The 14,696-nt window shown below is 35.6% G+C and overlaps 1 protein-coding gene across 36 annotated transcripts in view; it reads left to right on the top strand.

Moving 5' to 3' along the window:
* The window catches only part of KCNMA1 (potassium calcium-activated channel subfamily M alpha 1), a 508,587-nt gene that overhangs the window by 316,766 nt on the left and 177,125 nt on the right, over positions 1-14,696 (top strand). For all 36 annotated transcript variants that reach the window (XM_063339500.1, XM_063339499.1, XM_063339492.1 and 33 more), the window contains one exon: positions 13,315-13,390. In XM_063339500.1, the coding sequence (XP_063195570.1) occupies positions 13,315-13,390 (76 nt within the window). The remainder of the gene's footprint in view (positions 1-13,314; positions 13,391-14,696) is intronic.

Genomic DNA, 14,696 nt, shown 5'->3' with positions numbered 1-14,696 from the left:
CACTGCATTTTGTTCGTCATTATCCTGTAAGGAGTGCTTTTTTTATTAAAAATAATATTGTAGGGTCACTGTGGAATTTTAGCTGAAAAGGATCGACCATTTAGTATCTTAAATTCAATTAAAGTCACCTTCAATTTCAAGAGGTTTTGCATTCAAGTCAGGATATCTGGAGATGATAATCTGCCTAATCAAAAGGCGAGTGCTGTAGTGCCTCCTAAGCAAAGATGACTGAGACCAAAATGGTTTAGTCTACTGCATTATGAGATTTCTGAGGCACTCAAAACTCTCCAGTGGTTATTTCTCCATTCTCACCTCCTTACTCTGCTCCTCAGTATAAATTATCAATCATTATTGTCTTCCTAATTGCTGGTTATGTTTTTCTTTGATCAACCCCTCACTGTGTGGGACATTTTCCTTCAGAACTCTATGAGTTTTTGTGTACAGGTGTGCTCATGCTGTGCGACAGAGATATTCTGGGTCATTTCCAATCATTGTGCATCCAGCAGTTAATACCAATGTCGTGCATCCACACTGCAGCCCCTTGGTCGTTCAAGGATGTTATACCTCTTCAGCCTTGTGACAGAAGAAGAAATAGTCCCAGTGGGATAAATATGAAATCCTAATATGATTTGAATACCTTTCACAACATTTGAATGAATTCTTTTTTCAAAATCCAACCTTTGCAACCCTTTTCTATTCAGCATCCAACATCATAGAGTCATAGAATCATTTAAACGGGAAAAGACCTTTAAGATCATAGAATCCAACTGTTAACCTAACACTGCCAAGTCCACCACTAAGCCATGTCCCTCAGCACTGTATCTACATGTCTTTTAAACACCTTCAGGCATTTTGAGTCAACCACTGCCCTGGGCAGCCTGTTCCAATGCTTGACAACACTTTTGGTGAAGAAATTTTTCCTAATATCCAATCTAAACCTCTCCTGGCACAACTTGAGGCCATTTCCTCTTTCTACCAATGATCTGTTATGTAAAGGCTGCTGTAGGTAGTAGGTATGATATTATTTAGAAATTAACTTTTTAATTATATGAAACTCCCTGAGAATTTGCTTTTTTTTTTTTTTTTTGTCAGAGAGGAGTTTTACATGCTACTCCTTTTACTGCATTTATTATTGATTCAGCCTTAGTGCTGAATTGACACTTGCAGTTCTCAGACTTCATGTTTAAACATGATACAATACTACTTTTTAGTACTGGCATGGGGTGAAATAAGGGATACCAATATGTGGTGTATGGACCTACATGACAGCTACATTTCCAAAAAGCAGTTGAAACACAATAATCTTTGATTTCTATGAAATTTCATGCCTAAATTCTTAATCCTTCAGCTGGTATGCGATATTGTTTGTTGTTATTACAATACAAATTTTAAACCATGTGCAAGGAATCATTGTCTACACTGAGTTAAAAGGGCATCACTTCTCTTGGACAGGCATGAGTATTTTATGAAGTTTGGCACCCATTTGGTCAAAAACCTGATTTTTTATTTTATTTTTTTTAAATTGCACTTGTATCATAATCACATATAAAATTTTGTGGTGTATCATTTTCATACCCATGTTTCATAATTAATATATCTGTATCTACTTGTATCTATTCTTTACATATTTTCTTTGTGCAATTCAAAGACTAAAGAAGGTTCAGTGGCTAGGATGCATTATATCATACCAGTTGATTAGAACTGAAATATCTGACTCCTTTTCAAGTCATCTTCCATAGTATGCTCGTTGTTTCTTTGGCAGTTATGGCCCGTGCCTTGTGACTCACAGGAGCAAAGGCAGAATTGCAAGTCTTTTTTTAAACCAACGTCCTGCAGCATGAGTCAGGCTTTAGATCTGGCCTTTGTCCTTCCTTTGCCTTTGCTCTTATCATTTGTCCTACCCACAGTTACAGCCTCTGAGAATAGCATATTCCTGGGTTTAGTGCGATTTGTTCCTGCTGAATGCCAGGGAAAATTATACAAGATGCTAACTTGTCATTCTTCAGGAAGTGAAACTATTTTGTATTGAATTGTAATGGGCACTTTAAAAAACAAACCCCAAATGTCCAAACTTCAGTGCCACCTCTTTGCAAGGTTAGCTTGCTCAAGTGTAACCTTATTTCAAGGGTCATCTTGATTTCAGTAGCATCATCAGTGAAATGTCCGATTAACTTATTCTCCAAAAGTCAAAGAATTAAAAAAAGCATATTTTGCATCCTTTTTGACTATGAACTTCAGTATCTAGAAAGGATTACACAACTGTAAGATATAAAAAATTAGAAAAATGAGAAATGAATAAATTCTTTTTCTCCCTATCTCTTTTTCTCTGTGAGGTGTAAGTATGAATGTTGTTTGTCTTTCCCTTCATGCTTTCAGCCTTTCTTTAAAAATGGCACCATCAGTTTGGTGGCATAATACTTCCTTTATAAAATATGATGCTTACAAGATAATATGCTCTGATTTTATGTAAAGATCTGCTATTCATACACTACTGGGTATTTCTCCACTTGTTTTATGGAATATGACATAGTCATTGCCTGAAGTGGTATAAAGCAGCAAAGCTAATGTTTACTTATCTAGTGACTCTGGTTCTGGTATTGCCAGCGCCAAGCTTTCTGAAAATGGTTTAATATCTTAAGACTTTGAGACTTGGACATAAAAAAAAAACCCATAATGCAACTACATGCATTTCTTCAGGAACTCAAGTTTGGATTGTAAATTTACCTTTTAAATCATTTAGTGAGATTAATGAGTGGTAAGTGCTTGGTGCTTGGCAGAATGGACATTAGATTATTCTGGTTTTGTCATAACCCATAGACAATGCTACAAAGCTGTACCAAAAAGTAGTTGTTGGCCAACCTGTATAGTTTCTATACTCAAACACACCAGGTTATTTTTTTTTTCTATGAATAATACTTTTACCCTTTTTGAAGTAGGACCAATGAAAATTTTAAGGGCCATTTCATGTAGAACAATGGCTTTTACACTGTAGTTTCAGAACTAGCAACCTGAAAGAGAGGTAAGATAACATGTGGAACATTCTGTGTTGCCTTACTGTAAAATAAATTAAAAAGTAATTTTCAAGAAGAGAAGGGTCCCTGGATATAACAAAGCTTTTTTTCTCTACAGCAGGTTTCTCCTTGGCACGTGTCTTTGTTTCATGTTTTCTCTAGAATGTGCTTTTGGGCACAACTGTAAGCAGATAGTATCCTACAAAAGCACAGCAAATCAGTCATTCCTGTCTAACCTGTGCTTTAGAGGACAATAATTTCATACATACTTCTACCCAGTACATTGACTATTTATGCCAAAGAGCTGCCCTTCTCTTGCCCTCCTTCAAGATGGTATAGCAAGCACCTAGTTCCTGCATAGACAAAAGTAAAGCAGAGCTGAGCTGCTGAGAAGTCTTGCTTTCTTCTGCATATTTGAGATTAATGTTTTCACGTTTGGATGGACTTTGAAAGCAAGTTGTCATTTAATGGTAGCAATGCCTCTGTAAGTATCTCAATCCATTTTTATGTAAATTCAGAAAGGGTCATGGAGTGATATGGTCCAAGGATATGCTTATTTTGAAAATATGGAAAATTTCAGTCATAACATACTTTTAAATAGATTGAAGGTACAATAGGTTTTAATCATCCTTGAGCTCTTTAGAACAGAATGAATGTTGATTATTTTGGAGTAAATACTTCAAAGCAGACTGCACGCATCTCCAGTGTTTATGATAATGCAGAGTTTTAGGATTTTTAAGAACTATCAATTATGTCCTTCACAGGGGTAGGAAAAAGTACAGAAACACTGGAAATGGTGACATTTTCCTAATGTCTTCATCTGCTTATTTGGACTTTAGACTTTCACTCAAATGCTCATCTGTGCTAGATGATAGGATATCTAAAAGGTAGATTTCTTGACAATTGAAAAAAAATGATTTAGCCTACAGAGAACAATGTTTTGTAATCTAATTTTATATCTAATATGAAAAATTTGGCCAAGTAATAAGTGGAAAATATAGATGGTAGAGAACTGTACTCTTGCTGATAACAGTAAGTTGTTTTGCACAACCAGATTGTAGAACAAAATGCTAAAAACCATTCAACTGGAAAGCAGAAACTTTTGCACAGGAAAGTAATACAAACATCTTTGTGTGACTCTGTGATGCTGAATAGTGCTTCTCAGCACAATATGTCATCATCATGCTGCTGCTGAAATTTAGATTCATATTTTTAACTTGTGCAACAGGTTTATTTTAGATTAATTTCCAGCTTTTGTCATTTAATTCATGTTTTCAGATTTTGATGTATGCAACAGATTTAGCAGTGCACTGACAGAAAAAGGGAGGAAATTGATAAAAATCTGGCTATGCCAGGTAGTTGAGAGAGTTAAATGTAGGTTATGTAAACTAAACAGCTTGGCTCTTGCTATTTATTACTAGGGTTCTGTTCTCCTTCAGAGATGTTCCAGGCTCACAAGGTAAATGGATTCTACACCCAAACACTTGCTATACTAAGTACAAAGTACACTAACGATAGGTTTGAAATTGAAATTGGGTAATAACAAGATTATAATATTATTCAAGACAAAATACAAAAAAAGAAAAAAAAAGAAAAAGAAAAATAGTATGCCTTACATGGTAAAAAGTAAGTAGGACATTACTTTCATTTGAGCTGTACAAGATTTTATTAGTAACACAGATAAGTACTACCTTGTTCAAATTGTTCTGATTTGAGAGTAATGATTCAAATGCTCACAGGTATATTATATTTATGTCTGCATACATATGTATAGATTCAAAACCTCTTCCCACTAGACTCAGTGCAACTATTGTGACCGGTGGGAACATGACCAGGTTGTTTGTAAGAACATAGTGTAAAGGTTGCAATGAAAAGGAGTCATATAAGTTGTTTACCTCTGATTCACTCACTGCATATTGCTTGAAATTTGAAATTTGCATATACTGTTCTCCCTGTTTCCATATTTGGCATTGTCACAACATCTCCAAAGTGCTTTGAGATCCTGTATATTTCCTATAAGCACATGGTATATTCTATTTTTGTGTGTGCTTTGCATTGTACTCCAGATGGCGTTGATATATTTTTGGCATATATATCTTTGTGGTTCCTCCGGGGACAAAAAATAGGAAAAACAAGCATATTCCTCGAAATAAAGATAGCTTTTCAAGATGAAGTTTGTATGTTTTCCTCAAAGCAGGAAACTTGACTAAGAAAGCATCTCATATATCATGGAAGGTAGTATCTTACATTTACATTTTATTTTAAAGAGTTTTTTCTGATTGAATGAGATGGTAGCTGACTGAACAAAAATCCAGTTTTGTGAATATTCACAGAGCAAGCCTGCTTGAAAGAACTAACACACTCTATTTGTTGTGCTCTTGCTTGATGTCTAAATTGTTGGATTTTTTTTTTCCTTCAGTAATATAGCAGTCATTAACTGGGATTAGATGCAGGGTTGTTGTGTGTGTTTGGTTTTTTTTATTTCATCTGGGATAAATCCTTTAAGAGTTGGCTGATTATGTGACCTCTGCCTTCTGCATACTAGATTTAATCAGAAGACAGCTATTTTAAGTTGCCAAAGGAAATAATACACAGTAAACAATTCCCTTGCTGTACATGAACTACAACTATATTCTTTACTAGAGTACCTGTTCATTCCAAGTGAACAGCATCACGTTTGTGGGTTTTGGATCGATGGGTGTGGTTCTTTGGTGTATCTGAAAGGAGCTTATGTGGTAATATCCGGATGGAAGATGGCTTTTAAGCTCTAATACATCATGGATCAGAGGAGCATCTGCACTGCCTGCCTGCTTCTGTGATTTGTTTTGTCCATCCAGTTTGTGATACTCTTAGTCTGTTTTGTGAGGCTGAGTTTTGTGTTTGAATTAATTCTGTTTGTTTCATGCTAACAAAAATGAACTAGATTATACTGAATTATCTTTTGGTAACAACATGTGAAGGTGAATGTTGCATTATCCTGTGTCTGGTTAAGTAAATCTGCTTCCAAAGAGAAGTTCTGTTAAAGAAAGAACCCTGATCTGTCTCTACGTGATGATACTGAATTAGAAAAAAGAAGGGTAAATATCTGACTATCTTCGCTGTTAGTGGATGCTGTGACTGAAGATTGGACCACAATACTTATGAGCAGTGCTCCTGAAGCTGAAGATACGTAGTCATGATTCCCAGCAAGATTTTAGTCTACCACAACCCTTCCGGGGGCACGCGTACAGAAACTTATAAAAGTACTAGAAGGCGTAAAAAATCTCTTGGAGAATTGTTCCAAAACGGATATCGTGTCAAAGCTGGACATAGTATCCCTGAAAAGGAAGAACAACATACTTTTCGAAACTCCTTGGTGTCTTGTTATAGGGTCGGCTCATACTGGGGTAAGGTCCAACTCTAAACTTTTTGTTCAGAACTGTAGTTTGTGATTCTGTCTGTGGTGCAAGCATTATTATTTTCTGAAAAGATACTATATTTAATTTTTCAATTTCAAAATAATGCTACAGGATTTCCGTTGCTTTATAGGAAAAATTCCTTCCCAAAGTCACATGCCGTAATGTGCCCATATCTCCAATACCTCATCCAAGGGGTTCAGCGGTCTCCTAGAATCAATTAATCCACTCTTTATTGAAGGATGAAAAGTAATAACCTGCACTGGTGAAGTTATTAAGAAATTATTTTTAAAACTGCTGTCATTATTTTAACAGGTGTAAAAGTTAAAGAAATGTGCAGCAGAGAGATTTATTAACATGTCTTTGATACAGCATTGTTTGAAAGCAATAAGTATACAAGCTATGTAGATTCTGAACTTGATGCAGTTTTGCTGTCCTGGTTCATAGGGTATTGATTTTTTCACGCTGTGGGCTGTCTTCCCTGCTTGTACACTTGCATAACAGATGCAGGGAAGCATATTAAAATATTTTGGCTGTATTGCTTCCAACAAATGACAGATTCTTTTCCTCCTATGCTATTTCTTCTTGTCTTGTTCTTTGTGCTTTCATTTTCAAACCTATCTACAGGGAGTGGAATCTCAGGTTGCTCTGTTGTGTTTTGTGAAGGCATTCAGGATAGGATTATTTTGCATCCTAAGAATTACCCATCCATTATATGCATCTCAGAAAAGGTTCTGATTTCCTAAATATGGATCCTGGTTTTTTTCAGTATTCAGTAAACCATATGGCTTTAATTAAATATAGGGTAGAAGTAGCTATTCATAGGTTTGATGAAGATATTCTGATGAATGGGTGGATGGTTTGTCAGGTGTAGAAATGGTATAAGGAATCTCTGTGGATTGAATCCTTATACCAAGATTTTGGGTGTGCTATTGACTGAAAAAGCAACATATGGCAATAAGAAAGGGAATTATGTGTCTTATTGATGAGAAATAATGTGATGCTTGATGGTGGTCTGGTAGATTGACCTCTCATGTTGAATGAACAAGTTTCCCAATTCCTGTTTCTATTTTTCAGAATCTCCTTAAAGACAAATAGGTTTAGGTGTTGTGATTTCCTCCTGTTCCCCTTTACAGATTTAATATTGTAAATTTCCTTTTTTTGCGGTTTGTAACCTATGGGTAATCCTGATTGCTGCTGTATATTAATCCAGTGGAAAGCATCAGTTCAGCCAACAGACTGTAAAACTGTCTGACAGGAAAATTACATATTTCAGCACCTTTAAGACTGTAAAGTCAAATAAAGCTGGAAATAATGTAGTTTGTTTTGCTGTAAACTTTATAGAGAAAATAATTTTCTACTGTAATTACATTGCTACTGGCACATAGTTTATTGGTCATGTTTATATCACTATTCTGGTCTAAAGCATCCATTTTACTGTGTCCTTAGTAAAGACTCAGAAAGCGATAGCCGGGGAGTATTTGCACCTCACCGAACTGAAAGAGTATGTAGTGAAATGAATACAAATACTCCTGTTGTACTCTAGATCTAGCCCAGTATTTCAACATAGCATATTGATTCCTGGTGCACAGATCATTGATTGCTGTAATATTTAAGACTGATTTCAATTTGTATTTGGCCTGTCTTGGTGATCCTTCAAAATTGGCCTGAAAGTTGTGGATGTGTCAATTTTTCATATCTAAATTCAGTGTATATAATTTCAGGAGGTAGGCATTTGATCTCTGAGATCCAGGAGGGGTTGTTGTTGTTTTTTGTTGTTGTCTTTTTTTTTTTCCCCCTCAGATTCCAGTTTGAACACTCAGAATCTGAAATAAAATCACACCACACATGTTATCCAGGAAATTACGCAGTAGAAATAATAGAACATAATACACATGTATTTTACCTTTTCACTGTACTTTGGAAATGGTCCGTCAGCTGTATAGGCAGCATGTGGCTAAACAAATATTTTCATAGTAAGAAAATAATCCTGTGGTTTACTTGGAGGTTTATTTGGATCATCATACCTACAATTCAAATTATTGTACTAGAGGCAGAAACTATTGACTGAAATTCTTTGTCTCATATTACTAAAGGAATCTGGTCTGATAATCATAAATTTTTTTTCTGGTCTGGAAATCTATGAACCTCTTAGCTTTATCCTGGGCATTGCAGCTCAGAGAAACTCCAGCTCAGAAGCACACTTCAGTCATCCATTTAGCAGCAAATGACAAACTGAAGAGGCCTTTCATTTTATATGTATATTTTTCTGTGGTCAGACAGATTTTCTAGGTAAATTAAATCTTCTGATACTTACTTTTTTTATAACTTTTAATATAGAAGATTATATCCTATTCCAGTCAGATCCCATAAGAAAATTCCAATATATTTCCTCTTCCCAAGAAAAACGTGAGTGACATGATTGAGACAACACAGCAAGTACTTCCTAAGCATTCCATTCAGCAGTTTGCTTAATTAACTTTAGCGGTCGAGATCCTGTTAAATGTGCAAAATTAGAGTAGACTTTACCGTAATACACAAGAAACTTACCCTATCAAACTATTGATTATATCATTTAAATGTAAAACAGTTTTGTAGTTTTTTCATATTAAAAGAAATTATTCTTCCCCACATGTACGAAGTACGTTCCCAAAGATTGCTAAGGAAAGAGAGATGTACACATTTGTCTAAGTAGCTGAGACAGCTTTGGGGAAATGGGAATTTTTGTTAGTGCTCCTATTATAGAATTTTGCTTACTTTTCTTGATGCATAAACAAACATGAAAAATTTATATTCTTGGCAAGTTGGTGGGCCTGAACGAGATAACATCTTAGTTGTGAGTCAAGTTTGATTTGAAGAAGGTGAGAGAGCATAGCATGGGACATTGTGTTACTGATTACATGTGATTAGTTTTCAGACAGGCTGTTTTTTACAGTCACTTTGTCAATAATTGTTCTTGAGCTAGACCCATCAAAATCTTTTCTATTTAACTTGTTTTAATTTTAATCTTGTGTGGATGCATAGTAAGCTACCTACTGAATAATTTAGGCCATTTTTAGTTTGACAACAGTCTCGTTGCAACATGGTTATTGCTGTGAGGATTACTGTATCATCAGTTTAAAGATGCACATGTGATTGCAATCACACTTTCTCATGTCATTAATACCAGCACCAGAATGCTGTGTGGACTTTCCCTCTGAGAATTATTCAGTTGATTCATTGTCCCCTTGCTAAGTTCAAGGTGATATAAGTAATCATACATTTGGGGGCAAGCTCATTTCATCTGAGTTTTATGCTTACAGTTTATTCTTAGCAGCAGCTTTTTGTAGTCTATTTGAAGAATAAGGCTGAAACTTCTGAATTAGCTGCAGTCTTTGAAAATGCACATAATTTACTACAAGGTCAAGCAGTCGATGCTATTAAATGTTTTAGAGTGCCAAACACATTAATTAAAAAACAGCACCTCTTATCTCTTTCACAGTCAAGCTGTAGATATAACTGCTCAAGAATGGGAGGTCCCCCTTTCTCCCTTGCTTCACTTCAGCTGGTATTAGTGGATGTTTTTAATAGATCACGCAAAGTCTTCACATGGTGTAACCTACTGGGGAGGTGTGCACACCGGTGCATTGTACAGTGTAATTTGTCCCTACTGTGTAGAGTCATTTTGGCTGGCCAACTTTTTGTGATAACAATGTTATGTGGAGTAAACACCACAGGCATAGTGGGTTTCACCTGCAAACACTGAACTAACCTCATACTTAGCATACTTGTACGCTAAGACCCCGAGAGCAAGATACTGTGAGTACCTGGAAACAAGGTTAATCAACCCTACCAGCTGCAGCCCTACCATTGTCCGGTCCTTTTATGTGTTTTCTTCAGATCACTTTTCAGAGTTCTCTTTTACACTTTTCTGGAATAGCCATCTCTTACAAATATTCCTTATTTTCCTACTTTAAATAGGCTTCCTCCTTGCTCAACTATAAGCCTTTCAGCCCTATTTGCAAACTGTCTGCACCGTGGTTTATGCTAAGAACGCTACTCCCAGTCTCTGCTTGTTTCCTCCCGAGCCAGGTTCTCCTTGACTCTGATATCAGCCAATGTCAAATGGATTTTAAAGCCCTCAGTTGGCTAAATTTTCTACTGAAGGGGACTATAAAGCTCAGAAGTGAACCAGTAGATTCATTACTAAATCCAGTACCCTAACATTCTGTCCCACTGAGGCAGACTGGACTCCTTGTTCAGCGCCTGTTCAGGAACAGTGACTGTCAGGGCAAACAAAAGCATTTTCCTGCAATATTCATTCTGCTGATGAAATTTATATGAGGTGATGCCTCTTCATATAGCTGGAAAGAATATTATATTCCAAATAGGTTTTTATAAAAAAAGACCTTTAGAGGTCCTTTGAAGCAAAACTGAGAATATAATTTCAATGGGCATTGAAAACATTTGAAATACATAATTTTTATAGGCTTCAAAGGTGTATTGTCATGAAGGGTTTTCCTTTTTTGCTTTTTTGCTAGGATGATGAAACTCAGATTTATTTGCAAGACGGGAAGTACAGAAAATCAAATAAAATGATGTGTATAGGAACCTAATAACAGAACTGTTTGGGTCTTGAAAAGAGTAGAATACTGAAAAGAATTCATTTGCCATAATGATAAGGAAAGCTATTATTTACATTTCATTTTTGTCCTTCATATTTGAACCACACAAAGCTGGTAATACACTGAGGTTTCTGAAGATCAAAATTTGATCCTTTCTGTGTAATAATTCCTTTAGCTATAAAATACAGCCCCACAAGTAAAGGCCTTCACAAGATACAGAGGTTACAAGGTCCTTGGAACCTTTTAATTTGTAGTTCAGGTAAACTGTCCAAGCAAACTCTCCATTTCTTTTTTTTTTTTTTTTTTTTTTAAATTCTATTCTCTGAAAGGAATTCTTTAAAATAGTGTAGGCTGTAGCAAATGCAGAACATAATCCATAATGATTTTCTTCTTCTGCAAAAACTACATCAAAGCCATAATCTTTGTGTTCTATCATTTGATGTCTCAGCAACTAAAATATATCTTGAAGCATTGTAAGAGTCTGGAGATAGAGGTTTTATTGCTAACATTGACGTTTCTCAGGCTTCTTTTTGAAACATTGCAATGGGTAAATTGGCCATCTTGTTTGCTTCAGATGCAAAGCAAAGCATTTGAAAGGAAGGATTTTTCTCCCACTAGCCATTTTTCAAAAAGTGCCTAGGGAGTTGAGTGAGGGAGATTGCTGGATGGAAAAGAGGTGAGGAAGTTTAGGGCTGCTAGTGAAGGTCCTCTCCATGCCAGCCACGTCTCTTTGGATAGAAGTAGCAACTGTTGGAGTTACTGCAAGGGGAGCAGAAGGACATGTCTCTCAGTTTCAACACTATGATCCAAAATCATCATCCTGTAATTGCAAATGGATATGAAGTTTAGAATTTTTAAGCATCATTTTATTGCTTTTCATCTAGATCATCAAATCTAGCTTTCAAGTTGTAATTAATCTTCAGAATTCCCCACCGTCAGTAATTAAAAAGAAACTTTGCATCCATGTAATACACAGACAGGAGTGATTTTCTACTTTAAGGCTACTTATGAGCCTAAATAAGGCTACTTAATAGGGCTATTTATGAGACTTAACAAGAGTAAAAATTTTATTTAACAACTTCCCAAGAATACTGCGAGTAGAGCCTTGATTTAGACACATCTCACCATACGCATCTTTGCTCTTGAGGGGAAACTCTCAACTCCACTGAGATGATGAGTGTTGTGACAATCTTTATATGTTTACCAGGACCAGTCTTTCCTTAAGTTTCTAGAAATAAAAAGTGGTTTATAGCACTGGAAGTGGCTACAATAAATATCAATAACGAGAAAGTATGAAAAGAAGGTGCCCTGGACCTAATTGTAACAGTCACAATACCATGTTACACAACTTTTATGTAACTCTTGGCTGTACTGTCTAATAAAAATTATCCTCAAAGCCTTATTTTAATTTTATAAGCTGTGCATGTGTATAATACACAATGTACTTTTATTCATATGCCAAAGATCTGCAGCCAAATTATTTACTATCAGCATCAGTCTCCTTTAATAATTTAAGCCCTTAATCTTCTATAGTATTTTCTCTTGCACACACTCTGTGTGTATGTCTCGCTGGCTTTGCAGTTGCCTGGGAATTGCTTTTCATGCAACATGATTTCAACACAAAAATGCTATTTCTTTACAGAAATAGTTACTTCTTTAATAGTCAAAGGGTAATCTATTCCTATAGTCTGGTGGAAAGAATAGCAGTAGATTTGTCATTTTTAAGAGAGAATGTGTTGTTCCTCTGTTGTCCTGCTTGAGTTTTTGGAAATTAGGGTGGAGATAAGGAGCATTATTACCATAAAAGATTTTACGTCATTAAGGTTTATCAATTTAATCAGGCATATACACAATCTACTTTATCAAGGTTATCAGATCTCTTGCCCATAATCTTTTATTTTTCACTAAGCAATGTGGGAGCTTGGGGGACTGAGGAGTTTTAGATCTGTGTGTGTCTTTGACAGCCTGTAAGAGAAGGACATGTGCACTAGAGCGACCAAGAGAACCTCAGGGAGGTTTTTCTCCCCCTGAGCTTTCAGCCTGTGTGTCTCCTCCCATGGCTCCCTACATAAACTAAGGTTTCCTGGGAGGATACTTCAACTATTAAGGAAATAAGTTCAAAAAAATTTGAAAAAGACGTGGTAAGGATCTTGGAACCATTAAATATGGAAGAACATTTCAAAGGTATTTGACATTTTGTACGCTACCTATGCTGATTTCATTGATCACTGTCATTGTAAGTGAAATGTTGTTATAATTTGAATTATTCTTTACTAGAGCTTTTTTTTTTTTTCTTTACTGCAGGTTTAAGATTTTTAAGAGCTCTTAGACTGATACAGTTTTCAGAAATTTTGCAGTTTCTGAATATCCTTAAAACAAGGTAAGACCTTTCCTTACATACTGAGTTAGTTGCATTAGTGATAGAACATAAATGTCTTAGGTTTGTGGTCCTAGTAATATATTTTTTTATTTTCTGGAAAAAAAGCCCCACTTGTTATCTGTTTTTTAAACCTTTTTCTGATGATGAATGATTTATCAGTGTCAGCCTCTTTTGACATAATCAGCAGAAGATTTTACTTGATGTGTTGTTACATTTGAAATATCTGAGCAAGACTGAGTGCTCATAAATTAAAAGCAGAGTGAATTACAGAGATCTGCACTGATTAAATATTGCTTCTTTCCACAAAATCAGTCCATATTATGCTGCATTGGAAAAACAGAAATCACAATTCACTGAACAGAATACAGATAAAATGTATTTTAAGAAATAATCATTGTGGCTCTACTTTATTTTTTTTTTAACTGAGCATCCCTTTTCACATCAAAAACATATTAAAAATTAATTTTACACTCAGCTATCTTTATATTATGTTCATTGTAATTAGCATTTCTTTCAAAGAATATTTAAAATATTCCAAGTAACCTTCTGGCTTGCACTGATTCTTCAGGCTATTAATACATGAAAGTTGTGCAGAAGAAGCACAACTTTAAACAAAAGATCACTTTGAAGGGGGAAAAAAAAAAAAAAGGAACCTTCCCATGCCTCACAGTTGAAAATGCATTGCCTTTCATCATTCCCTAAAATGCCCCAGCTGAAGTATTGAACCCAGCTTCCAGTAATTACTGTAAACTCAGTTTCATTCTGAAATCCTATGTTCTCTCCACTGGTTGATGATGCCTGTGTGAAGGCTTTGTATGTGAGTAACTCCATTTATTTGCTATGTTAATTAGTAGTGATGGGGAAATAGATCCTTGAGATTTGTACACACTCATGGTAAACAGCTGTTTTCGTCAACACTTAACCTTAAAACTATTCTCTTTGCTGTAAATCTCTCACGCTATCTGTCTTTAACTGTGTGACTGTAAGGAATCAATTTTTTTTTTAAATGAAGAAATCAAAGAACCTGCACTGAAAACGTAGTCCAGTAGCTTAGAATGCTGCCAGTATGGTAAAGGAGAATCATTTGTACAGGAGCTCGGAATATCCAATGAGTTTGCATTTAACACACAGAACAACCTCACTAAAAGAAATGACAGTCAATGGAAAAGCCCCATAAACTCAAAGGATTTTTGGATAAAGGCTAAAAGCCCCTTCAGGAGCAGGTGGATTTGTAAACTTCCAGATCCACAAATGAAGGGATACTGCATTAATCACATTCAGTGTATTTAGAGCTGGCTTATTCAAG

The sequence above is a fragment of the Chroicocephalus ridibundus genome, chromosome 6 (assembly GCF_963924245.1).
Source record: "Chroicocephalus ridibundus chromosome 6, bChrRid1.1, whole genome shotgun sequence".
In the NCBI taxonomy this organism is placed as follows: domain Eukaryota; kingdom Metazoa; phylum Chordata; class Aves; order Charadriiformes; family Laridae; genus Chroicocephalus; species Chroicocephalus ridibundus.
The sequence above is the reverse complement of the archived record's forward strand: the minus strand, read 5'-3'. Positions and strand labels throughout refer to the sequence as shown.